The following is a 25,101-nucleotide window of genomic DNA, read 5'->3' on the forward strand; positions in this document are numbered from 1 at the left end:
CCGGGTGCCACCATTAATGGGAGAGGAGGAGAAGGGAGAGAGCACAGAGACCATATGTAGAGTCCATAGGTCTGGTGAGGGAACGACAAAGAGGATGTCATTGAAAGTTTGCCTGGAGTTGGCACTGGTATAGGTGTCGGCGAAAGGGAGGCCTGGGTTGGAGACCAGGATATCCTTTTTAAACTTCCTCTTACCAGATTTAGTGAGGAGAACAGGGTAGTCGATAGAAAGCAGTTTGAGAAAATCAGAGAGACAGAGAGCACCATAGAGTAGGTAGGGAGAGGAGAGAATAGGAAGGGAGAGGGAGGGGGAGAACACAGGGCAGTGTGCAAGCAGACGAGATAGAGAGAGGTGAGACAAGTTAAACAAATTGGACAAGGCGGCAGTTACTCAGAGTAAAAGACTGTCCTAATCAATATTGAAAGCATAGAGGGGAAAAGGCCTAGGTTACACAATGCAATTTTAAATACTTTCACAGTGCCGTTTTAAAACCGGTATGAAAACGCACCCGAGTTTGGGGGACCTGAATAGAGGGAAAAAAGGCCTAGGTTACACAATGCATTTTTAAATACTTTCACAGTGACATTTTAAAAAAGGGGTAAAAACACACCCAAGTTTGGGAGTCAGTTGGGTGGGCAGGGGTATGCAGGGTATGCGCTGGTCAACCCTGGTAGGAGGTTGGCACTGGTGCCTCCTGTGGATACCTGCAGCTACAGCCAGGAGCCACCCTTAGCCGTGGGGCTGCCGGACAGGGGCTGCCCTAGGAAGGTCGGTAAAGAGGAAGGGGCAGCCAATCAGGGTGGAGGGTGGGCTGAAGGCGGGAGGGAGCAAGCACAGGAGGCACAGAGAAGTGGGGGAATAGCGGGTTGCAAGCCTCAGGAGAGGCTCCTCACCTCAGGAAGAATCACCGGCAAGTGCGTGGACAAGTGGATGCTGTGGGATGTCTTAACTCACTCATCCAAGCCCTGCAACATCACTAGGCATTGCTGGCAGCAGAAACATCAGAATGACCATTTGAAAGCATGCTGCTCGCTCAAAATCATCCAAAAATGCACACTAAAAATCAGAAAGATATGCTGCCATCCACTTTTGCCTATCTTAGTGAGCACAGGAGATCACTAGCCAAAACCACCATTGAGCTATCCACCAAGTAGCCTGAAACCACTTGGAAATAGCAATGCTGATTGCCAAAAGCAACACAGAGCTGTTTGGGAATTCATTTTCTTGATTGTCAAAATTTGCTAAAATCATGGCTCACAAATCACCAACAAGATCCAACCTTCTTGTTGGCTGTTCCGCATTATTCTACTGCAAGAATCCACATCAACACAATGTCAGCAAGAATCATATGCAATCAAGCTAAATCCCCTTTTAAAGATACTGATGTAAAGACAGCTGTCAAAAATGGGTGCAATACCGGTACTTACCACTACCAGAAGCCGGCGTTTTAAAACCATATTCTTTGAAAAACTGAACAACTGAACCCAAACTATGCCAAAGAAGAGAATTCTATCAAAATGTCAGATAGAGTGCCACACAGTGATTTCATTGTTGAAAAAGACTTGATTTAAAGATATGTTGCTTATTGTAAGTTTATAAATGTATTTTTTTTTACAAGGAACTTAGTTGCAATTGACTAGAAGGCAATCCGATTTAGTTAAAACTTCAAGAGGCCTTCTGTCCTTGAGAACCCTTCACACTTGGGCCTTCCCACCAACAGGAGAGGATGTTGCATGGACATGTTAATCAGAAGGGAGGAGATTCCTCTGCTGGCAGGAGGAAAGAGACAACAGTCTTTCAACTGAATAGAATATGCTGATTTGGGTGTGCCTGTTCAACAACTGCTCTAGCAGGAAGGCAGGCCATGTGACCATCTGACTCACCCAGCTCTGGGGGCGGGCCAGACTAGGATGTGGATTTAACATTGCACTAAATATATGTTTAAGGAAAATGGTTCTAAAATATTGTAACAAGCAGACAAAAATATGAAACTTTGGGATTCTTAAAATGACAAATGCACTCACCGTTCAAGACTAAGCTGGACGCCGTGTGATGTTCTGAGACCAAACACCGTAATTTATGAATATTGTAGCTGCAGTGTTGTTGCTATGAACATAAGAACTTACAGTAATATGCCCAGAGAGGGTCTGCATGCATGTGTAAAATTTGGTGCAGAACCAATATTGGAAAACCCATCAAAATCGCGAATAAGTTAAAGCTCCTAGGAAGATCAGAGTTGGAAAAGAATGTACCTTAAATAATTTGTGATGTGTGTATTTATTATGAACAAGATGTGCACCTTGGAAATATGCTTGTTATGAAAAATTGGTTTTCTAAGTAAAAGCAAAGGGCAGTTTCTTCCCTAGACGGTAAATGGTAGCATCATGATGACACCTCATGACATGCTGATCCTTTCTCCAGTCAGAACCCAGAAAATTCTCTGACCTATCAAATCCTTAGGGGGTTGGGCATGTAGAATCAGCCTCCACACCCACTTTGGAAACAGATAAAATAGAGACTGCTTAGGACAGATAGGACACACACCTTTCCACTACTCAACTGATTCCTGCGCAGCACCCTGCCAAAAGACTCCAGAGACCAGAACTTAGAACCCAGACTATAGACTCCAGATCAAGAACCAACTCTAGAACCAAACTCTAGAGCCTTGAAGCAGAGAGGCCTAATCCACAAGCTGAATCCTCTTCAGCAGGCTTCAGAATCTTTTGCAGACCTGATTCTAACCCCTAAACTCCCCAGGGGCTCTCACCTTTAACAGCCAGGCTGAACTGTTCTATTCTAGCTAAGAACCCTGTGCTAGAACCCAGATCCAGACCCAGAAAGCAGTGCTGTAATCCAAGACCCGTCAGATCCAGTTTAAGAGGCCGCAGACCGCCGTGCAGTGCTGATCGCAGACCAGGGCGCCTGACCTGTCCGGTAGCAAGAGAACTGCAGCCTAATCCCTTGACCAGATCTTGACAGGGCCCATTTCCATTCCATTCCAAAACTCGGAGTGAGTATCTAGTCTAGAACTGTACAGAACCAATCTCTTAGTTTAAAGTAATCCTATTACAACCATTTTAACCTGTCCAGAACTGCATTATAGAATCTTGTGTCCATCCTGTTGTTGGTAAAACTCTAAGGCGCATCTGTCATTTCTGAAATCTTGATTTTATTTCTGCAAAATCTATCTTCACAAAAACCCCTGTAACTTTCGAACCACACGTCCTAGAAGCGAATTTTATAGTCATTTTAAAGCTAGGATCCTAAGCTTTCCAACAATCCCAACGACATTCCAATTCATTAAAGTTTTTCCATAATCACGATTTCCTCACACGGAAAAATTGCCGCAAATTGCAATTTAGCTCCATTTCACCACTTGTAAAAATAGCTGTTTCTTGTTTGCAACTGCTGAATTTCATTTCCAATTTGATAATCATTCATGAATCATTGCTAGTGTTGACCTGAACCAATCTAAAGTAACTATCACTCATCCTGAATCTCTTTTAATGAATTAAAATAAATTTAGCATATTTTCACTTTCACTGCAATCACATTTAAAAGTATTTTTTCCTGTTTTAAAATCATACCTGTTTCTGTAAACTTGCTGGGGGAACTGGGATTGAACTGCATTCTTGATTGTATTCCTTAAACCTGTGTGCCCTCATTTCCACCAATTCATATAGCATAGGGGTGGTGAGCAGTCACAGGGCAAAAGTGACCATATTATCTTTTGATTGAAATCATATCTAGTCTATTTCTGTGTTGCATTCTTTCCCATTATTGCATTTCCTTGAATCACATAAAGTATTCTCTGCTACAGTATCCTGCATATACATACTCCATAAGTGATTAAAGAGATTGTTACTTTTGTAATATTATCCATTGTTGATTACCGTCCATATTCATAAGTGTGCTATTCAAATATTATTTTGTTCATAAAAGTGTGATATATATATTGTTTAATTATTCAAATAAACCTTTTAATTTGCAAAACAAACCTACTTCTTGGCTCAGTGAGGTCAGGGAGAAACAAGGAGAGGGGTGTTATATAAGGGTTCATCATCCAGATTTAAAGAACTTTTGACATAAAAATATATAAATAAGGGCTTCCATTGGGCATCCCATCCTAAGCATTGACTTAATTGGATTGCTGGATTGAAGTCACTTACAATGCACCGGAGTGTATCCATTAGCTGTGGATGGGCTGGGCCCAATCAGAGGCTAGCAGGGGTGGAGCGGGAGGCAGAGAAGGGTAACACACAGCAGGAGGAAGAAGGGGCAGGGGAGAGGGGAACAGAGCGCGGAGAGTGCAATAATTACAAATAAAACACAGTTATGGTCAGGAAGGGGTTGCAAGCCTCAGGGGAGGCTTCTCAGCTCAGGAAGAATCACCAGCAAGTGTGTGGCCAAGCGGATGCACCGCAGTGTATTGCTTTAGCTGTGGATGAGCTGGGCCCAATCAGAGGCTTGCAGGGGTGGAGTGGGAGGTGGGGGAAGGGAAACACAAAGCGGGAGGAGGAAGGGGTAGGGGAGAGGGGAACAGAGTGCGGAGAGCACAATAATTACAAATAAAACACAGTTATGGTAAGGAAGGGGTTGCAAGCCTCAGGGGAGGCTCCTCAGCTCATGAAGAATCACCGGCAAGTGCGTGGCGAAGCGGATGCACCAGAGTTTATCGCTTTAGCTGTGGATGAGCTGGGCCCAATCAGAGGCTCGCAGGGGTGGAGCGGGAGGCGGAGGAAGGGAAACACAAAGCAGGAGGAGGAAGAGGTAGGGGAGAGGGGAATAGAGCGCGCAGAGCGCAACAATTACAAATAAAGCACTGTTATTGTCTGGGAGGGATCACAAGCCTCAGGGGATAATGAAACAGAGCCGGGAATACTTGATTGGTGAACCATGGTTGGTGCTGCTGAGACCTGCAGTCTGCAGCGACGGTAGGTTAACAGGGGATTTTTATATATTTATCTATATATAGCTATACATGCAAAATTCTCTGGGCAGGCAGTTGATGACTTGGTTGTTTATCTAATTGTCATGTTTCTACTCCTGTAACCCACCTGTACTTTGACCACCATGGTACCTACCTTTCATGTCCCCGGACTTGATCAGTTTCTTGTATGTTGATGCTCTCCAGTGCCCTGATGCCTCAGTGTTTGTGCCCACTATACAAATGTAAAAATAAATAAATAAAATAAATAAAATAACATGCGGGTGGGGGGAATCACCCATGGGGTAGTCTTCTTGGCCATATTTACAACTTAACAGCTCAGGTATCACTCTTGCCGGGTATTTGATCCCCAAAGGTGCAGATATGCTATGATATGAGCTTGATGTGCGCCCCTTTCCTACTGGCTCGTGGGGGGCCCGATTCAGGATTATGATAGACTGTTCGACCTCCAGTGAACCCTATATAAGGGATCTCCTTGAGGCCTACAGTGGTCTGGGGCAGACTGAATAGGTGTTGTGAGAGGTGCACAGACTTTGGGCACAGGGAGTAGCCTATAGGTGCATGATCTATTTTTATATATTGTGCCTGTGCCTTACTCAGGGGGTGTCTTGAATATACGACCAACATTTGTGGTACATATGGCCACTATTTGTGAATCAGACATGGGTCCCACACATGATGATGCATGATTGAAGTGAATGCCTTGTTAAAGCCATATACCCCTGATAGAGAGACCTATAGGAGCTGTGGGGAATATTCCTAAATGTATCAACCTTGAAACTAGATAGGGAGGGTAGGCTTACCTTAAGATCTGGGAATAGCTAATTTTTGGTGCTTGCTGTGTGAAAACAAAGTCAAAATATTGAGGCTGAGTACCCCAAAAGGAAATACACTGAACATGGGTTGCAAAGGAACATACAAAGTACTTTATTTTATACTGAATCCAGTTACAAAAAACAGAGCAAAATCAGATAGCTATCGGCCCTCAGTACAACACAACGAACTCCAGCATGGTTCAGTGTGTTTAGTGAGAGACATTGTACATTAGAATGCATTTGCTTTTTATACACTTGGTGGGCGCGATGTCCAGCCCCACTTAGGGTTAATATTCCATTTAATACATCACCGATCTAGGGTTCGTGTCAAGTCTCGAACAACCGCATATTACTGTTTTGCCTTTATTACATGTATCAACAAGCCTATGCAATAACTGTGTATTCTAAGTTTTTCCATGCAGGCCTTCTCAAACATTAATACAATGTAGTTAAACAGATGTTCTACATTCAGTATTTGAACACATTGTTTCAACATATGCTCGTGGATTAGTTTCATTGCACGAGTAATCCTTCTACACACAGGTCAACGAAGGACAAGGTCTCAGTTCATGACTTCAACAAGTGGCTTGCAGGCAAGTTACATATTAGCTATGTTCCGAGGTCAAGACGGCCATGTTGTATTCTGGAATGACATCGTCCACCATTTTAACTCGCAGGGTGACTTTTACAAAGCAAATCCTAAAATGGCGGATTGACCTAAAATGGGGGCTTACATTGTTTTAAGGTCAGGACCTTGCGACACGGATTGTTTCGCAAGCGACTTTCGAGCAGCTTGACGTAGGCCAATATTAATATATTTATTACAATAGGAGGCACAATATGCTTTCTCTTGCAACAGCTGTGCAATATGTTTCCCACAGCAACGGCAATGGATTGTTTGCTAGTCATCTATGACTTTACGCATTTTGTCCCATCTCCCTTCATCACATATTATGTATTTGATATGATTGCTGATATGATATGAATGTTGCTTGGCAGATGAAACGAAATGTGAAAGTAATGTCTTGGAATTTCAAGAGCATTAATGGTCCTATAAAGAAAATGAAATCCATCTTATTTGAGGGACAACATCTTGCTGGATGACCGTATTCTCCACAAGAGAAACCTAACTTGTGTCTGATAGGAGATGACGGTATAGGGGATGGTATATATTGATCTTTGTCTCCTATTCTGAATGCATTTGTCAATTGTTCACTTTCCATGGATATTATGGGTATCTCTGATTGCTGTGAATCATGGAGGGGTGCCCCTGGGGTTGATAGTTCTCGTTCCTCCTATTCAAAAGGGCAATACCCTGGAGGGAATCCAAATTCTTCCCATGAGGGATCTTGCACAGAAGGGTTCCTAGGGTAATCTGCCTTGGTTTTGCTACGTGTTTTAATGGAGGGAGGTTCCCATACAGCTGATATTTCAGGTTTCCCACCAACCTGCCCCTTCCAATTTTAGCTAGGGTTGATGCGAAATTCAAGCGGGCAAACTTAATTTCCTATTTACAGGACAAGAGGGGTAGGAATTTGCTCTCTTCCTTTTGACCATATCCCCCAGTAGGCATAATATAAGCATCCAAACTCAAGAGGAGATCTACCCATAAATCCAAGGAGATGACAATCTTTGCTCAGGTAGGAATTTGATACTCTTGGGGACAGTAAAGATTATAGCTGTTCCTATCAGAAGTTCTCCTTATGAGAAGAATGGTGTGAGATGTTAATAACTGGAAGGTGACTCCCATCGTAGGGTTCAAATGTCTGGGGAGTTTATGGTCTCTAAACTGGTCATGATCTTATGGTCTTGACCCAATGAAGAGGTGGTGGTTGGTCCCTGGTTTTGAGGTTTTTCTATTGATGGAAAAGAAGACATTAGTCAATCCTTTTCCCGGTCCTCTTATGATGGGGCTGGATACCATGTGATCCTGCTTACTATTCATGTGGGATCCCCAATTTGTGTCAGCTGGGCTGACTCCCACCCCTGACACCATATGTAAGGCATCAAGTGTAAGACTCGGACACAGTGGCCTCTCAAGCGTGAGTTACAGACTTTTATATGTGTTGGAGAAATCCTATCTGTCCCTAATTCTAAGATGGGTTTCCCTGCCTCAAGACAGCTAAGGAACGTCTGTGTAAGGACGTTAAATCATAGTGTCTTCTGTCCTGTGTCCAAAATCCCTAAACTGACCCTTACATGCTAAAGTTAATATAATGTGTACATGAGGTTTTCTGTAACTAAACACTTGTAACTTTCCCAAAGTTACAAAAATAAAGTTCTACAGTGCAGCAAAACAAAAGAATACAATTCTACTAGGAAAGGGGTCATCCCTTCCCCTATATTTCCTCTGGTGGTCCAAATGCCACTTTGTTAAAGTCTTCTTTCCTTGAATGTCCTTAAAGTATACATTTCAATTGAAACTATATAATTCTCTTGAATACTCACAGTTCTCTTGAATGGTTTGTTCAAGGGGAATGCCTTTCCCTTGAACCTCCTTGAAGCACATACAACTCCCTTGGTGGGATATTGACCCCTGAACTTTCTCAGTCTTTTCCCTTTCCCTGGTGTACTCTCCTGCCAGGATATTGCAACTTTATAACTTTGCTTTAGAATGGGGTATGGGGCCTCACTTTCCCAATGTCTGAAAATTTCAGATTAGGATTTCAATCTTGTGTTTCTCTTACTCTTCTTCTCACTCTCTTTCTTGCTTGAGTGTGGGTCCCAGACTCGCACATCGCCTGGTTCACTATCCTGCCTGGGCTTTTCCACATTGCCTGGCTCAATATCTTGCCTGGGCTTTTCCACCTTTTTATTCCCTCTTTGTTGTATCCTGAAAACATTCCTTTTCATATGCTTGGTCACCATCCCTTTCTTAACAATGTCAATGTCAGTTGTACTTCTGTTGCTTTGGCTATTAATAATGTGGCTATTAATAATGTTTGTATCAGTTTACATTGTCCTTCCTTGGACTCTTAACAATATTTGTATTGGTAACAACTATACTGTATTTACTTAGACTCGTAACAATGTTTGTATTGGTATCAACTGTTTCACTTACTTCTCTTGGGCTATCATGCACAGTGTATCATACGCAGCATTCACTCTGAAGTGCCCTGGTAACCTATTCATTCTCTGAGGGCTTACTGGTCTTCTGTGTCTGCTTCAGTGTTCCTCCTATTTTCCCCCTTGCTAACTGAGTTCTGCAAGCCACTCTGCTTCCACCTTCCCTCTGTGGCATGCGTGAGCTCCAGCTGCCATTGACAAAGATGCAGCAAACTTTTCCTGGTTTTGCTTCTTGCAAACTGTATTTCTTCTCTGCATGGCATTCTGCAGTCCGCTCAGCCCGACCTTCCAAACAGCGTCAGAAAAAGTTAGCCGTAGCTGCGGCATCTGCCAGTCTCGCTGCTTCTCTCTCTTGCTGTTCACCTGTATCCATTTTAAATGTCCCGGTCCTATTTTGCATTCTCCAATGACTAGAACGCAGCATTGGTTTAACCAGGCTGGTCATCCACATATGAAATGAAATGATATGATATGATATGATATGGCATTTATAACGCTCCTATACACAAGTGTTTCAAGGTGCGACGAAGCAAGGGAGGGGCTACAGAGGGAAGACAGAGACAGCGATCCTACTAGGCCAGGTGTCATTGAGATTGTGCAAGTGCAGGGGAAGTGGGAAGGGGAAAAGTGCAGGGGGAATGGGAGGGGGCAGTGCACTGCATAGGATAGCAGTAAAATAAATAGAGACAATAAGTAATAAATAAGGGTGCGGCCAGCTGGTGGCAAGTGCACGGGTTAGTGCAGACATCAGGTGTCAAGTGCTAGTGGGGGCTGTAGGGATAAAGAAACAGTCCCCAAGTGTGAGGTTTGCCAGGGGGGCAGTGCAGGTGTGAAAAGGGCAGGGAGGGGGCCTGGGCCCGAGATCAGAGGGTAGCCAGGTAACCAGATTCAGATTCAGCCAGGAGATCAGCAGGGGAGAGGAGGAGAGAAAGCAGAAGGAAAGAGGAAGGTCTTGAGATGCTTCCGGAACTGGAGATGGTTCTCCTCAAGTTTCAGAGAGACCACGAGGCTGTTCCAGAAGGACACCCCAGCCAAAGAAAAAGATCTACAACCAACTCGCTGAAGCGACTAACCCTGAGGGAGTTGGACGCAGATGAGCGAAGAGCTCGAATATGAAGATATTTAGGAAGAGATAGTTGAAGGTAGTGAGGCCCCATGCCCCTGAAGGCCTTGTAGACAATGCAGAGGGTTTTGAACTTAATCCTCAGATTTCAGTCCTGGAGAGATGCGATCCCTGGGCTTGAGGCCAAGGACAAGTCTCTCAGTCCTGTTTTTGATGAGTTGCAGAGGCTGGAGAGTAGAAGCAGGCAGATTTAGAAAGAGGCTGTTGCAGTAGTCCTGCCTGGAGAGAACCAAAGCTCTGGAGACAGTGAGCTTCTGGGGGAAGGAGAGTAAAGGAAGAATACTTCTGAGGAGGTGCAGCTGGTAGTGTGACTTCTTAGAGATTTCAGAGAAGTGAGTAGAGAAGAAAAGTGTGGAGTACAAGATGACCCAGAGGTTTTTAGCCTCACAGGTGGGAGCAGGAAGAGGGCCAATAGAGGCCGGCCAGAGAGTGACAGGAAAAGGGGGAGCAGGTGTGCTGAAGAGGAGAATTTAAGTCTTACTGGCATTAAGGCAGAGATCATTGGCGGCACACCAAGCCTGGATGGCGGACAGACAATCCGAGATATGAGAGGGAGAAGAGGTGGCAGAAGGGAGACTGAAAATGAGTTGAGTGTCATTCGAATAGCACTGAAAGTTGGGGCAGAGAGCGGCAATGCAGTGGGCAAGAAGTGCCAGGTATTGGTTGAACAGCCAGGGAGAGTGGTAAGACACCTGGGAAACACCACAGGTAGAGATAGAGATAGAGGAGAGGAAGGGCCCAAGTTGGACCTGGGAGGGTCGATCGCAGAGGAAGAAGGTCAGCCAAGCCAGGGCCTGATTGGTGATACTCAGGATATCACAGAGACGGTTGGGCAGGATGGCATGGTTGATGGTGTCAAAGGCAGAAGAGAGATCACGTAAGAGGAGGACACAGGGAGTGTGAGAATCAAGGTTGGAGAGCAGGTCTTCATGGATGTTCAGGAGAGCAGTTTCCGTGATTCTGGCAGCTCTGAAGCCAGACTGATGGTCATGGAGACAACCAACTGATTCAGAGTGACGATTAAGCTGGCAGATGGCCAGCTTTTACAGGAGTTTGCTTAGGAAAGCAGTGTTAGAGATTGGACGATAGTTAGCTGGGCAGGAAGGGCCAGCAGGTGGTTTCTTAAGAAGAGGATTGTTACGCTCACCTGATTCCCGCAGAGGCGCCGGTCTTGACTGGGTGAATGCCGTATCTTCAAAGGTGATGTATAACACACGGTTGGCTCTTTGGGCTGGACCTCTGTGCACTGTATGTCTGACTCGAAGAGTAAGATGTCTGCAGATAGAAAATATGGGATTAATGAACTGGGGTTATTGGGTGCTGAAGGGTGCTGGAATACCCACTGGATTCGGCGTGGGAAGGAGTAATGGCACGTGAGTAAATAAGTTGCCCAATGTCTTTAAACGCACCTTCTTTTGTCTTTCAGATGCGGGATGCAGCGCCGAAGGCCTGCGGAGCGTGTGAAGAGCTGGTAAGCTTTTGTCTTTCAGATGCCGGAATGCAGTGCGAAGACCTCCGGAGCATGCGAAGAGTAGGTAAGCCTTTGTCTTTCAGATGCCGGAATGTAGCGCAAGGCGTTGGTAACAGCCGATGGACCAGGTAAGAGATGCGCTGCCAATGAAGACCGTAGTGATAACCTGTTCTTTCTTTGTCTTTACAGGTGCTGCTGAAGACTGGATTCCAGGATGGTAAGCCTTTGTTCCCTTAGGCCCAGGATCAGAAGCTGAAGACACGATGAGCGTTCTGCTGCAGAGAATGCAGAATAACGCAAAGCAAGATTCATCCATCGGGTGTGGTTTAAATAGCCTCCTGTAGTGCTTAGGTGTCTCCTTCCACAGCCTCGCCTAGGTAAGAAAAGAGTTCCTGCTTTCCAGAAGAGTTCCAGTGTTCTGAACCTAGGGAGTGGCTCCTGCCCCACCCAACAGGAAAAGTAATCCCAAACAGAAGAGGATCAGGGGCTCAACTGGCAGGTAAGTAAGCAGCATGGTCTGCTGCAGGTAAGTCCACCCAAGCATTATGAGCCCGGCGCTTCCAGCGCTGGGACTGGGCATCTTTATGAGCCTGATGCCACTGGCGCCAGGACAGGGTCCAAAAGGTCCCAATTGGGTCTGGCTGGCACTCGGAACCGGGGTTATGGGTCTGCTTCCAAGGGAGTCGGGCAAGTCCTGATTTTTTGGAAGCAGAGATCATGACAGCACCCCCCCTCAAGGCCCCTCCCAAACCGGGCTTCTCCGGGGGTTTGGGCTTGTTAGGAAATGTTCGATGAAATCTTTTGATTAGACGAGGCGCGTGGACATATTCTGCAGGTTCCCAGGATCTTTCTTGGGGACCGTAGCCTTTCCAGTCAATCAGATAAAATAGTTTAGATTTGGAGATCTTGGAATCCAGGATGCTTTTGACTTCAAACTCGAGTTCTCCATCAACTAGAATAGGTTTTGGAGATTTAGTTAGTCGGGTTTGAGGTTGCACGGGTTTTAATAAAGAGACGTGGAAGACCGGATGTATCTTCATGTGAGGGGGCAAGTCCAACTTGACCGCTACTGGATTTACTATGGTAGTGATGGAATAGGGACCAAGGTATCTTGGGTTGAATGTGCGTGGTCCTTTTAGAGGTAGATATTTGGTGGATAATCAGACTTGATCTCCTACTTGATATTGGGGGGCTTCCTTCCGATGTTGGTCTGCTCCTTTCTTGTATTGTTCTTTAGCCCTTTGAAGGTGAGAAACGGCTTCCTTAAAGGCTTGGGTGATTGTAGAATGCAGGTGGTCTACTGCTGGTGTTCCAAGATCTTGGAGTGGATCCAACTCCGAGGTTCGAGGGTGACTACCGTATAAAAGAAAAAACGGGGTCTTCCCAGTTCCCGAGTGGACAGAGTTATTGTAGGCATATTCGGCTATCCAAAGGATATCTTTCCAAGTTTTTTCAGTTTGTTGTAGCATGCAGCGCAAATACTGTTCCAGAGTTTGATTGGTCCTCTCGGTTTGTCCGTCGGTTTGAGGGTGGTGGCTGGTCGAAAGTCTCACATCAATTTGAGCCGACCGACAGCAACTTCGCCAAAAATGAGAAATAAATTGACTACCTCGATCCGAAATTAGAACTGAAGGAAAACCGTGCAGTCGGACGATGTTTTCGAGAAATTCTCGGGCCAGAGTTGCTGCTGTTGGTAAGCCTTTGAGTGGAATGAAATGCGCCATCTTGGAGAATAGGTCCACGATTACTAGGATCGTATTGTATCCGGAGCATGGAGGTAGATCGGGGATGAAGTCCATAGAAAGCGTATGCCAAGGGCGAGGTGGGATGTCAATAGGGCGTAAGAGGCCGGCTGGTTTTTCCTTTTGACTCTTGTTTTGGGCGCATACTCCACAGGACATTATAAAGTCTCTGATATCTTTTTTCCAAGACGGCCACCAGAAGTAGCGCTTGATCTTTTACGAGGTCTTGGTCATACCGGGATGTCCTTCCATTAAAGAATCGTGATAACAAGAGATTACCTTTTTCTGTAAATCTGTGCTGGGCAGGTATAACCGTTCTTGGAAATATAATAGGTTGTCCTTCACCGGAAAGTGCTTTCCCTGCAGATGCCAATTCTGTATGTCTGCTGGAGTTACCAGTAGCCTGGCTTTATCCTTAACTTCCTCTATGGATTGTGTGGCGATTACACCTAGAATTCTTTGTTCGGGAATGATAGGTACAGGTTTAGGATTGATCAAATGTTCTTCCACTCCCATCCAAGAAAGGGCATCAGCTTTACCATTTTTTGTACCAGGTCGATAGGTAATTATGAAGTCAAACTCGGCAAAGAATAGTGCCCAACGGAGTTGCCTAGAGGATTGAGCTTTTGCGGTTTTCAAATATTGCAGGTTTCGGTGATCTGTAATCACAGTAACGGTGTGTCGGGCCCCCAGAAGATAATGCCGCCAAGCCTTAAAGGCGGACTTGATAGCTAGAAGTTCCTTATCAGTAATAGTGTAATTGATTTCAGGAGGCGAGAATTTGCGGGACCAAAATGCCACGGGATGCAACTGATTGGTTACTGGGTCCTTTTGTGATAGAACTGCCCCCATGGCAAGGCTCGAAGCATCAGTTTCAACGATGTAGGGGAGTTCTGGGCGAGGATGTTTTAAGATTGGTGCAGAGATAAATCTAGTCTTCAAATTCTGGAAAGCTTGTTCCGCCTCGGGAGACCATTCAAAACGTTTGTTTTTCTTTAACAAGGCGGTGATGGGCTGGACTATTCGAGAGAATTCGGGGATAAACCTGCGGTAAAAGTTAGCGAAGACTAACATGCTTTGAACACCTTTTACGGAGGATGGCGATGGCCATTTGAGAATTGCATCGACCTTCTTTGAATCCATAGCACTCCGCTAGGTGATAATATGAATCCCAAGAATTCAACTTCAGTCACGTTGAAAACACATTTTTCCAATTTAGCGAAAAGTTTGTGTTGACGCAATCTCTCGAGGACCATTTTCACGTATTTCCGATGTTCAGTTTCCGATGAAGAATAAACGAGGATGTCGTCAATGTAAACAACAACACACACATCTATGAGCTCTCTGAGGACATCGTTCATAAAATATTGAAAGGCGGCCGGGGCATTGCAAAGTCCGAAGGGCATGACCTGATATTCAAATAGCCCATACTTGGTGCGGAAGGCCGTCTTCCATTCATCGCCCTCTTTTACTCGTACCAAGTGGTAGGCTCCTCTAAGATCCAGCTTTGTATATATGCATGCTTTTCTGACTTGGTCCAGGAGTTCAGGGATCAAAGGTAACGGATATCTATTTTTAACGGTGATCTGGTTCAGGGCGCGATAATCTATACAAGTTCTAAGGTCCCCTTCTTTTTTTGGAACGAAGAACAAAGCTGAGGAAGCAGGGGACTTGGAAGGACGAATAAACCCATTCACTAGGTATTGATCCAGGTATTGTCGGAGGTGAAGATTCTCAGGCTCGGTGAGGGCATAAATTCTACGAGAAGGAGGAGTAGATCCAGGTATCAGGTCTATCTGGCAGTCATAAGACCTATGAGGAGGTAGAGAGTTAGCCTGATCCTTCCGGAAAACATCTTGGTATTCTAGGTATTCGGGAGGTAACTGGGGAGTCTCTGAAGAAATTGCTGCCAGCGCAACACCAGGTGGAGGGTGACAAGTAGAGACACATTCTGGAAACTGGACCGTTCTTGCTCGCCAATCGATCTGAGGATTGTGCTTCTCTAACCAAGGAATTCCTAGAATAATCTGGAACTGAGGGGCCTTGATCACATCGAACACGATCTTCTCATGGTGTCCATCTTGACTTACTAGCGTCACTTCTTGGGTGGTATGCGTTACTGGTCCGGAGGCTATCTCCGTACCATCCACCGTAGTAATGACGTCCTTTACAGCCTTTGGACAAAGAGTCAGATTCATCCTCAAAACCATTTCATGATCCACATAATTGCCGATGGCACCGCTGTCGACGTAAGCTTCAATCGCGTGTAATTGATCCGGATGTTCAGGGCTAATAAGGACCATAGGTATCACGAAATGCGAGGTCACGGAACTGGTTTTAACGCTCGGCAAGAGGACCTCTATTCTTGTCGGGCGAGGTCGTTTCCCTGCTCAGAGTTTGTGACCCTGGTAACTGCAGCTCCTACTGCCTTCTTGGCTGGTTTCACCGGACAGTCTCGAAGAAAGTGCCCCGAGTTTCCGCAATAGAGGCATAATTGCAGCTGTTTTCTCCTTTCCCGCTCCTTTTGTGTTAGTGGTCCTTTCAGGCCCCCTATTTGCATGGGTTCCCCGGAGTCTACTCCTTTGGTAGGAGTTGGTGGTTTGGAAAATACTCGAGCATCAAACTTGGAACGATCGGCCTTCCTGTTCTGCAGTCTGTGGTCAATTTGAACGACTAAGTCAATATAGTCCGAAAAGTCTTGCGGGGGATTCACTACTTGGGCTAACACATCTTTGAGCTCTCCACGTAGACCTCTATAAAACAGCGTAATCCTTTTGTCCTCAGGCCATCGAGTTTCCACTATTAGTCTGTTGAAAGACGCAATATAAGCCAAAAGGTCTTGATTACCCTGTCGCAATGAAAGGAGCTCATTGTCCAACGCCTGCCCCTGTGAATGTCTTGCAAACAGTTTTTCCATACTGAGCTGAAAAGCTTGAAAATCATGGAGAACCGGATCATCTTGATTAACTAGAGGGATCGACCAGTCTGCCGCATTGCCACTAAGGTACGAAAGCACGAAAGCTACCTTAGCTTGATCAGTTGGAAAGGCTGCTGGCCGGCATAAGAAGTGCAACCAGCACTGATTAGGGCGGAGCCAGAGGTACATTCCCAGGTAGGTTGATCTGCACTGGGTTCGTAGAGGATTTTGAAGGAAGATTTGCCCCTGATGCGGGTAACGGAGTTTGTCCGGCTTGTGACTGTAGCAATTGTCTAGCGAGATCGTCTGTTCGCTCCTTGGAAATAATCAGTTCCCTTCTTAGAGCATTCGTTTCCTGACGGGCTGCATGCACTTCTGCTCTTAGTTCCCCAAGTACCTGGGGTAGCTGGTCGGTATCCGAGGTTTCCATAGCGCCTGGGTGGGAGTTTTGCGGTGGTCTTTGCGTTCTGTAACGCTCACCTGATTCCCGCAGAGGCGCCGGTCTTGACTGGGTGAATGCCGTATCTTCAAAGGTGATGTGTAACACACGGTTGGCTCTTTGGGCTGGACCTCTGTGCACTGTATGTCTGACTCGAAGAGTAAGATGCCTGCAAATAGAAAATATGGGATTAATGAACTGGGGTTATTGGGTGCCTCTCTCCTCTTCCCTTTCTCTTCTCCTGTAGAACCCCAAAGGTTAACGCCCTCACCTTAGGTAAGTGAACGCCGAGCTCTCCATCTGCCTCGGGGTAGGGTGCCGTAACCAGTTTCTTCACTGGATAAGGGTCCAGGCCTCTTGACCTCAGAGGACTGCTGTCCGTCGTTAACTGCACAAACGGTAAGTTCTGGGCACTTCAAATGTCTTAAAAGTCTTTTGTAATGATATCTCTTGTTTTGCAGGGTTCCGGCGATGGCGGATGGCGGGCTGATGAGAGTTGAGGATCGAACCCGCGTGAGGAATAGAAGCGCCTGGAAGCACGTAAGAAAGCGCTTGTAGCCTGCTTCACGATGCGCACTAACTGTCCCTTTTATCTTGCAGGTACAAGTTCGGAGCTTTAGAGAAGCTGAAGGGTGCTGGAATACCCACTGGATTCGGCGTGGGAAGGAGTAATGGCACGTGAGTAAATAAGTTGCCCAATGTCTTTAAACGCACCTTCTTTTATCTTTCAGATGCGGGATGCAGCGCCGAAGGCCTCCGGAGCGTGTGAAGAGCTGGTAAGCTTTTGTCTTTCAGATGCTGGAATGCAGTGCGAAGACCTCCGGAGCATGCGAAGAGTAGGTAAGCCTTTGTCTTTCAGATGCCGGAATGTAGCGCGAGGCGTTGGTAACAGCCGATGGACCAGGTAAGAGATGCGCTGCCACTGAAGACCGTAGTGCTAACCTGTTCTTTCTTTGTCTTTACAGGTGCTGCTGAAGACTGGATTCCAGGATGGTAAGCCTTTGTTCCCTTAGGCCCAGGATCAGAAGCTGAAGACACGATGAGCGTTCTGCTGCAGAGAATGCAGAATAACGCAAAGCAAGATTCATCCATCGGGTGTGGTTTAAATAGCCTCCTGTAGTGCTTAGGTGTCTCCTTCCACAGCCTCGCCTAGGTAAGAAAAGAGTTCCTGCTTTCCAGAAGAGTTCCAGTGTTCTGAACCTAGGGAGTGGCTCCTGCCACACCCAACAGGAAAAGTAGTCCCAAACAGAAGAGGATCAGGGGCTCAACTGGCAGGTAAGTAAGCAGCATGGTCTGCTGCAGGTAAGTCCACCCAAGCATTATGAGCCCGCCGCTTCCAGCGCTGGGACTGGGCATCTGTATGAGCCTGGTGCCACTGGCGCCAGGACAGGGTCCAAAAGGTCCCAATTGGGACTGGCTGGCACTCGGAACCGGGGTTATGGGTCTGCTTCCAAGGGAGTCGGGCAAGTCCTGATCTTTTGGAAGCAGAGATCATGACAAGGATGTACAAAGGAGTGCTTCAGGGGAGGAAGACTCCAGTGGCAAAGGAGTGGTTGCAGAAGTCAGCCAGAGCATTAGCCAGGGTGTCAATGTGGTCCTTGATGGTTTTGGAGGAACAGGGGTGAACCTGTTTTGATGAGACTTTCATTAATCGGACTTGTCTAGAAACCTCATCTGGGGAGAACCGGGGAAAGGCAGAAAAGGAGGGAGGAGAGGTGGCTGAAGAAGGGCCAGAGTAAGAGCAGGGAGTAGAGGGAGGCAGGGGAGAGGAAGAGAGAGAGGACAGGATGTCCTGAGTTTTGGACATGAAATGAGAAGCCAGGGACATGCAGAGGGCAGGGGAGGGGATAGGAGAGGTAATGACTGCATCAGGATTGGCCAACTCCTTGCAGGCTTTAAAAAGAGTTTGGACAAGTTCTTAGGTGCCTCAGAGACGCAGGCTTGGATGTGGCCTCTATTCTTGGTGCAGACAAAGAGCCGGTATTGCCTTTGGAGCAGGCGGCAGGCCAGTTTGTCAGAGGATGTACCGGAAGCACGCCATTTTCTCTCAGCCACCCTGCACTTGCGTTTAAGGGTGACATGGTCTGAGTCATACCAAGAGTTGCACTTGACTTTGGGCTTCAAGCTGATCCTCATGACAGGGGCAAGAACATCCAGAGTATCAGATATAGCAGAGTGGAGCATGGAAAGTGCTGTGTCAGGGTGTGAGTCAGCCAAGAGGGGATGGAGGGGAAGTGGTGGCGAAATCCTCAACTGACACACGCTCTATGGGTCGGATGACTAAGAAGGTAGTTGGCAGTGCTGGAGTTAGCTTTGCCTGAGGGTAGAGAGGGTAAGATGGAAGGAAAGGAGAAATTGATCACTCCAGGAGAGAGGATAGGTGAGAGGGATTGACAGGGGAAGGTCTGAGGAGATCAGAACATCCACAGTGTGCCCTGCAGAGTGAGTCGTGACAGAGGGGAGAATAGAGAGTGAGAGAGAGTCACAGAGGTCACAAAAGAGTCCAGTGAAAGGGCAAGAAGCATCCAGGTGGATGTTGAAGTCTCCAAGAAGGAGGAGTTGAGTGGTTGAGACCAGGAGGGAAGCGGAGAGGTCCACCCACTTAGAGAGGAAGGAGGAGATCTCACCAGGTGGCCTATAGATGGTAGCCACAGTAGGGGAATGGCCAGGAGAGAGAGCCTGCAGGGGAGGCATTCGAAAGAGGAGTAGGCCTCCGTAGGAATGACAGAGGCAGGAATCCACTCAGGGAAGATCATCGCTACACCCTCTCCGGGACTGTTGTATCTGCGCGCAGAGACGATAGCCATCAGGGAGGAGTGTGTCAAAGCTTGTGACAGAGCTGGAAGTTAACCATGTCTTGGTAAGAATGAGGACATCGAGGTCAAGTTCCTCCAGGAGGTGGCAGATGTCAGAGGAGTGTTTGATAGCTGAACGAGAGTTTAGAGTTGCAATATGGCGAAGGTTGCAGTCCTTGAAAGACTTACGGGGAGGGGTACAAATCAGAGGTACGCATTGCAGAGGTATAGAAGCAGCCTGAGTGGGGCCAGAAGAGGAAGGAGAAGAGGGCAAGGAAGCCAAGGAGGAGACAACAGGGGAAGGCGAGGAAGCTGTCGAGGGGAGAGAGGGGACAGAGGGGACAGCAAGAGAAGAAAGGAAATTGATGAGGCACGGGAAGCATCTATCAAAGACGAGAAGGTTGGCTTGAGAGCCATGGACCAAGACGGATCCATTCAAGTAAACATTAATGATGACCTTAGAGGAGTGGAAGGAGGCCAAGATGGACTCCCACCGGGTGCCACCATTAATGAGCGAGGAAGAGAAGGGAGAGAGCACAGAGACCATATGTAGAGTCCATAGGTCTGGCAAGGGAACGATAAAGAGGATGTCAGTGAAAGTTTGCCTACAGGTGGCACTGGTATAGGTGTCAGCGATAGGGAGGGTTGGAGACCAGGATGTCCTTTTTAAACTTCTCCTTACCAGATTTAGTGAGGAGAGCAGGATAGTTGATAGAGAAGCAGTTAGAGAAGATAGAAGAGACAGAGAGCACCATAGAGTAGGTAGGGAGAGGAGAGAGGAGGAGTGGGAAGGGGTATGGGAGAGCGCGAGGGAAGGACACAAGGCAGGGAGCAAGCAGAGGAGCCAGAGGGAGATATGACAAGTTGACAGTTGGACAAAATGACAGGCGCTAAGATAGTGGTAGAAAGGTTTGCTAGGTGAGTGCTTTGCTAGGAGGCAAAGCCACATAACATCATTACTCTCACAATGCAATTTTAAACAGGAGAAGAACACACCTAAGTTTGAGAGTCCTGTAGAGTGGTAAATAACACCATCCCTCCTCCTGATCTGAGAACTTGAAAAGAGGTGAGAGAGGCAAACAGTGTTGTAGAAGAACGTGGGAATTCACCATCCATGTTACAATATGCCATAATCGAGTATTCCAAAGGTACATGGCTATTACTAAGAGATATATCTGAAGGGTTGATTGTATTCAATATCTCACAGCCTCCCTGGAGTTTGTCCTCCCCTACATGGTTCTCCCGCAGATAGCCACCCCCAGGGTCCGAGTCAGATGACTTCTGCCTTTCCCTGACCACATAGGAGAAGCTTCCCTCCATAGAATCAAAGACTAGGCCATCAGATTTTTCACATTGGGCAGCCAAAAAGATAATCTTGACTAAGTGGAAATCGGACAAACAGCAAGCGTTGAATGAGTGGTCTCAGAAACTCTGATAAATGTCATTGACTGAAAAGGTTATTTTTTTACGTCAAAAGAAAAACAAGCTTTTTGATGAGATCTGGAGAAGGTGTGTGGGCTTGATTTAATCAGTTTTGTATTAAATAAGAGGAGTGGGGGGGAAAACTGGGGGTGAAATGGAATCTCATATTGTATACTGGTTTTATGTTATTAATAAAAATGATTGAATTAAAAAAAAAAGATCCAGGCGTGCGTGTGTGTCTGTGTCCTCTAGGGAAACTCCTATGTGAAGCCTAGTTCTATTCAGTTTTGCATTGCCAAAGCTAATTTACCAATTCTAATTCAAAGCAAGAATTTTAGATGGCAAGTCCCTTAAAATATGTCACATGAAACGCATTCCCAAAAACTATGTGTGTAGGGATGGAGGTGGGCATGGAGGGCTAGAGGCCTACTGGCATCAACAGGTACCCAACCCTCTGATTGTATTACCTCTGGGAGCTAACAAATACAATAGGGTGGCACGTGAGCCCGGCACTTACATAACCAGTATTAGGCTTGGACTGCAAATCACTTGCAATCTCATCCGACCCCAATACCCCCCGCCTCCGAACACACAGGTCAATTTTGTGTAGAAAGGGATTTGTGTCATGTGAGTAAATGTCATACGATGTTGTGCACTCTGTGCTCATCACGTCACAGGGCCCTTTTGGGAATCAGATTTTCTAGTATGCTGTCTCTATCACTTGCAATGGACACATGATTTCTTAAAGCAAATATGCAGAGCCCTATGTCATTTGTGATGATCTGCTTCCGATAAACATATTTTACTTTTTCTCTCCATTAGGAGAACTTCAATATCTGGAAACTGGAAGACTAACACTGGCTCTGCGATGCTGGAGCAGATTGCAATGTCAGACCGGTGAGTCTTTTTCTGTGCTGTCAGACTGCTGCATGCGGATTAGCTTCCGTGCTAGCAGATAACCAGCCATGTACATGCTGCACCACAGTGTCTGCAAACATGACAGTCATGTAATTGCATTATTTTACCTCTACGAAAGGTAAACGATTCAGGTAAAGTCTACCATGACATTGATGAAGCAGTCTTTTCACCATAGTATGTGACCCATTGTAGCAGTACAATCTTGGCATGTGGCAGTTGCCCATTAAATATAATTTAAAGTGCTGAATCCAAGGTGCTGGACTCACAATTTTACAATGCAGTTAAACTAGATTGGATTTGTATTATATATCAGGCAATTACAATGAGCATTTTTGCAATATGTGCACATATGCACCATTCTCAAGATAAATCTCACTTGAAATTACTTTGAGAATTTTCTCACTTGCAGTACCAAAGGAGCAGCCCAATTAAAAAAGGGCACCGGATGCGCGCATCATAGATGTGCGCATTCAAATAGTATTTTTCCCCACTTTGCTTATTTGCACAAATAAGGGAGAGTTTCTGGGAAATTAAAAGCGCATCACAAATTCACAAACAAGAAGTGCTTTTAAATGCCCTGACATTAGGGTCATCCAAATGCAACTTATGAAACAGGTGCAGGGGGAGGGGCACATCATTACAGGGTAATTTTTTAAGTTTGACTGCCACCGTTTAAACCGTGACTGTCACACTTGCATGTCTGTCACCCAGACTGGGATGAAAAAACTTGTTTTGCCTCACCGAGACCCTTCAATAGCCCATCTTGGTGAAATGCTCTTGCAGCAACCAAGTGGTTGCTGGAAGCCTGTCATACATTAGTGTCGGGAGCATGCATGCAAGAGGGTTGGACAGATATTGTCCAGCATCTCCTGAAATGTTCAGGTCAACTTTGGTCAGAGGCGTTGCTAGGGTTATTAATGGTGCTGGTGCTTCAATGGTCCCCATTCCCGCGGAGTCCTACAGGACTCTGCGGGAATGGGGATCAACATTTTACCGGTGCTTGATTTACCAGACCGCCGGGGCTGTAATGCCCCGGTTATTCCCAGCAAGTCAGGTGCCAGTAAATCATTTTGGGTCTGGCAGCTACCTGACCGGACTCGTAATGAGGGCCTCTGTCTCCATGACCTGATGACCTGATGGCCATGCAAAGCCTTCCAACAGGGTATCCTCCCTTAAACCTTTTGCAAATGGCTGCATGACCAGAATAAAAATCAGCAGTGAGAGGGGGCACCTCTGATGTTTCCCCCGCTGCAGAGAAAAAGGACAAGAGGTTCACCTATGAACTTATAGTGTTGCCTATGGGTGTTCATAGAACAGTTTAACCCACTGCAGAAATGTTTCCCTAATGCCCATATTATCCATTACAGCCCATAAGAAGCCCCAGATAACTGAGCCAAAGGACTTCTTAAAGTTGATTGCCACTACAGCAAAAGGCCCTGTCAGACAACCCGCTCTATCTAAAGCAATATGTACCTGAAGAAGAGGGCCCAGGCTTTCACTGGTAGTAGACATCTGTGGATTCATGCATGCAAAGTCTGGAGGCAAGGCAAGAGGCAGGCTGGAACCTGGACTGTTTTTCAAAACATCATCTTTATTCAGACATCAGGAAAACATCAGCACTGGGCTCTTAGCATCAGCTCTTTTTTATACTGTTCCAAGGCTGATGTAACTTTATAATTTATTACACAATACATTCATTCTAATTGGGTCTGACAACTAAAGCAAACCTTTTTACATTCCGGGGTTGGTTGGCTTGACCGCCACTCATCAGGTCCACAAAACATGTCTGGGCATGCCTCACTTGGCTGGTATAGAGCAGTGAACTTTCAATGAACTGCTATTGGAGAATTATTTAATTATTTCAGCATTACTGTGTGAAATTCCACCATCCAGTTTTCTGGCAACCATTTTAGAATCTGCCTGACCTTGTCTCAATCTGAATGCTCTATTCAACTACAAACTGGCTGACCACTCTGCTTCTAAGCAGAACTCATTTTCTGTTCAGTTTTCAGCCTAGATTTTTGATATTCACAATGTCTGTGTAATACCTGATATACCCTCTACTGCATAAGACATTCTGACCCTAAAAAATATAAGTCACCCTAAAATTTGTTTTATGGCCTACAAAGCACTACAATTTGGATTTTTGTAATACTGGAACTATTAATCAGCCTGACAAGTTATCTGCAATCAGTTTGAGGGAGTGGGGTCTCTAACACCTCCTCCATAGCACCCTGTGTATATTCATGCGTGCAGCTCGATCTGGCAAAAAGTGGTTTGAACAGGGTCAATCAGAGAAGGTAGTACATTTATTCAGCGTAATGTTAGAATTTTCACTCATATTTTCCGTTCAACATTAATGAGCAAGATATGCCTATAGGAGGCACATTCGTCTGGTGATTATTTTTTTCTTAGGTATCACAATTATATTGAGCTGTCGTAGATCGGGAGGCAGTTCTCGCCTATCTCTACTCACCAGAAACATGTAAAGCATTGGAGCAGTGACTTTATTGCCCAGCCTTTTGCATAGTTCTGCCAGGAATGCACTTGGTCCTGGGAATTTAACCAATTGGAGTAAAGTGACTGTGGACCAGAGTTCCTCTTCTGTAATTTTGGAATCCATGGACTCTCTTTTTTTTGGGTGAAACCTCAGGCAAGGGAATGTCTTCGAGGAGGTCAGTGTATAATGGATCCAGCAACGTTACCGGCAATTGATACAGCTGCCTATATCAGTCTGCAAAGATCTCACAAACCTCATTGTCCTCTGAGGCAAATTCGCCCAGCGCTGACTTCACTGCATGTACATGGCTGGGAGACAACTCACGTCTCTCCAACCAATGTAGTATTGTACCAGCTTTGTCCCTGGTCTTGTACAAGTGGACTGGGGGGGCCAGCACACTTTGCGGGCAGAATCTAAAGCACAATTGTGATAGAAATCTCAAGCGGGCCACAGTATTCTTTGCATCATTGGAGATCGGTCAGGAATGAGCATATCCTCCAAAAGAGTCAAGTCTGCCTCAATATTGACACATTTCTCAAGCCTTTCTCTATCTCCTTCCATGAGAACCAAGATGGACTCTCCCTTGATCACCCTCTTACAGCCCTCCCACAGAATCAGGGGTCAGACACTGACAAAAGGTTCAGCTTAAAATACTTAGTGATTTTATCTGCAAGTCTTCCCATTATATCCAGCAACAGAAAATTGTATGGATTTAGGCACCATGCAGTGAGATGGTGCCCATGGGTGATGCATGGATAGGAACATTGGGGAATGATCCAAAATAGGGAGGTATTGCAGAGCTGAGGCCCTAGCCAGATTGATATGCCCTATAATGAATTGCGAGGGTACAATTCACACCACACATCCACTAGACCCGTAGCTCTGGAAAAGTCACAAAGTGTACTTTGTGCCTGCCCCCTAATCATTGATTGTGTGCATCTATTC

General features: G+C 45.9%; 1 protein-coding gene across 1 annotated transcript in view; it reads left to right on the top strand.

Moving 5' to 3' along the window:
* The window catches only part of SYN2 (synapsin II), a 1,471,271-nt gene that overhangs the window by 1,105,542 nt on the left and 340,628 nt on the right, over positions 1-25,101 (top strand). The window contains exon 8 of the mRNA XM_069643930.1: positions 21,561-21,635. Within this exon, the coding sequence (XP_069500031.1) occupies positions 21,561-21,635 (75 nt within the window). The remainder of the gene's footprint in view (positions 1-21,560; positions 21,636-25,101) is intronic.

Source organism: Ambystoma mexicanum, chromosome 2p, assembly GCF_040938575.1.
Source record: "Ambystoma mexicanum isolate Mex_15411 chromosome 2p, UKY_AmexF1_1, whole genome shotgun sequence".
Lineage (NCBI taxonomy): Eukaryota > Metazoa > Chordata > Amphibia > Caudata > Ambystomatidae > Ambystoma > Ambystoma mexicanum.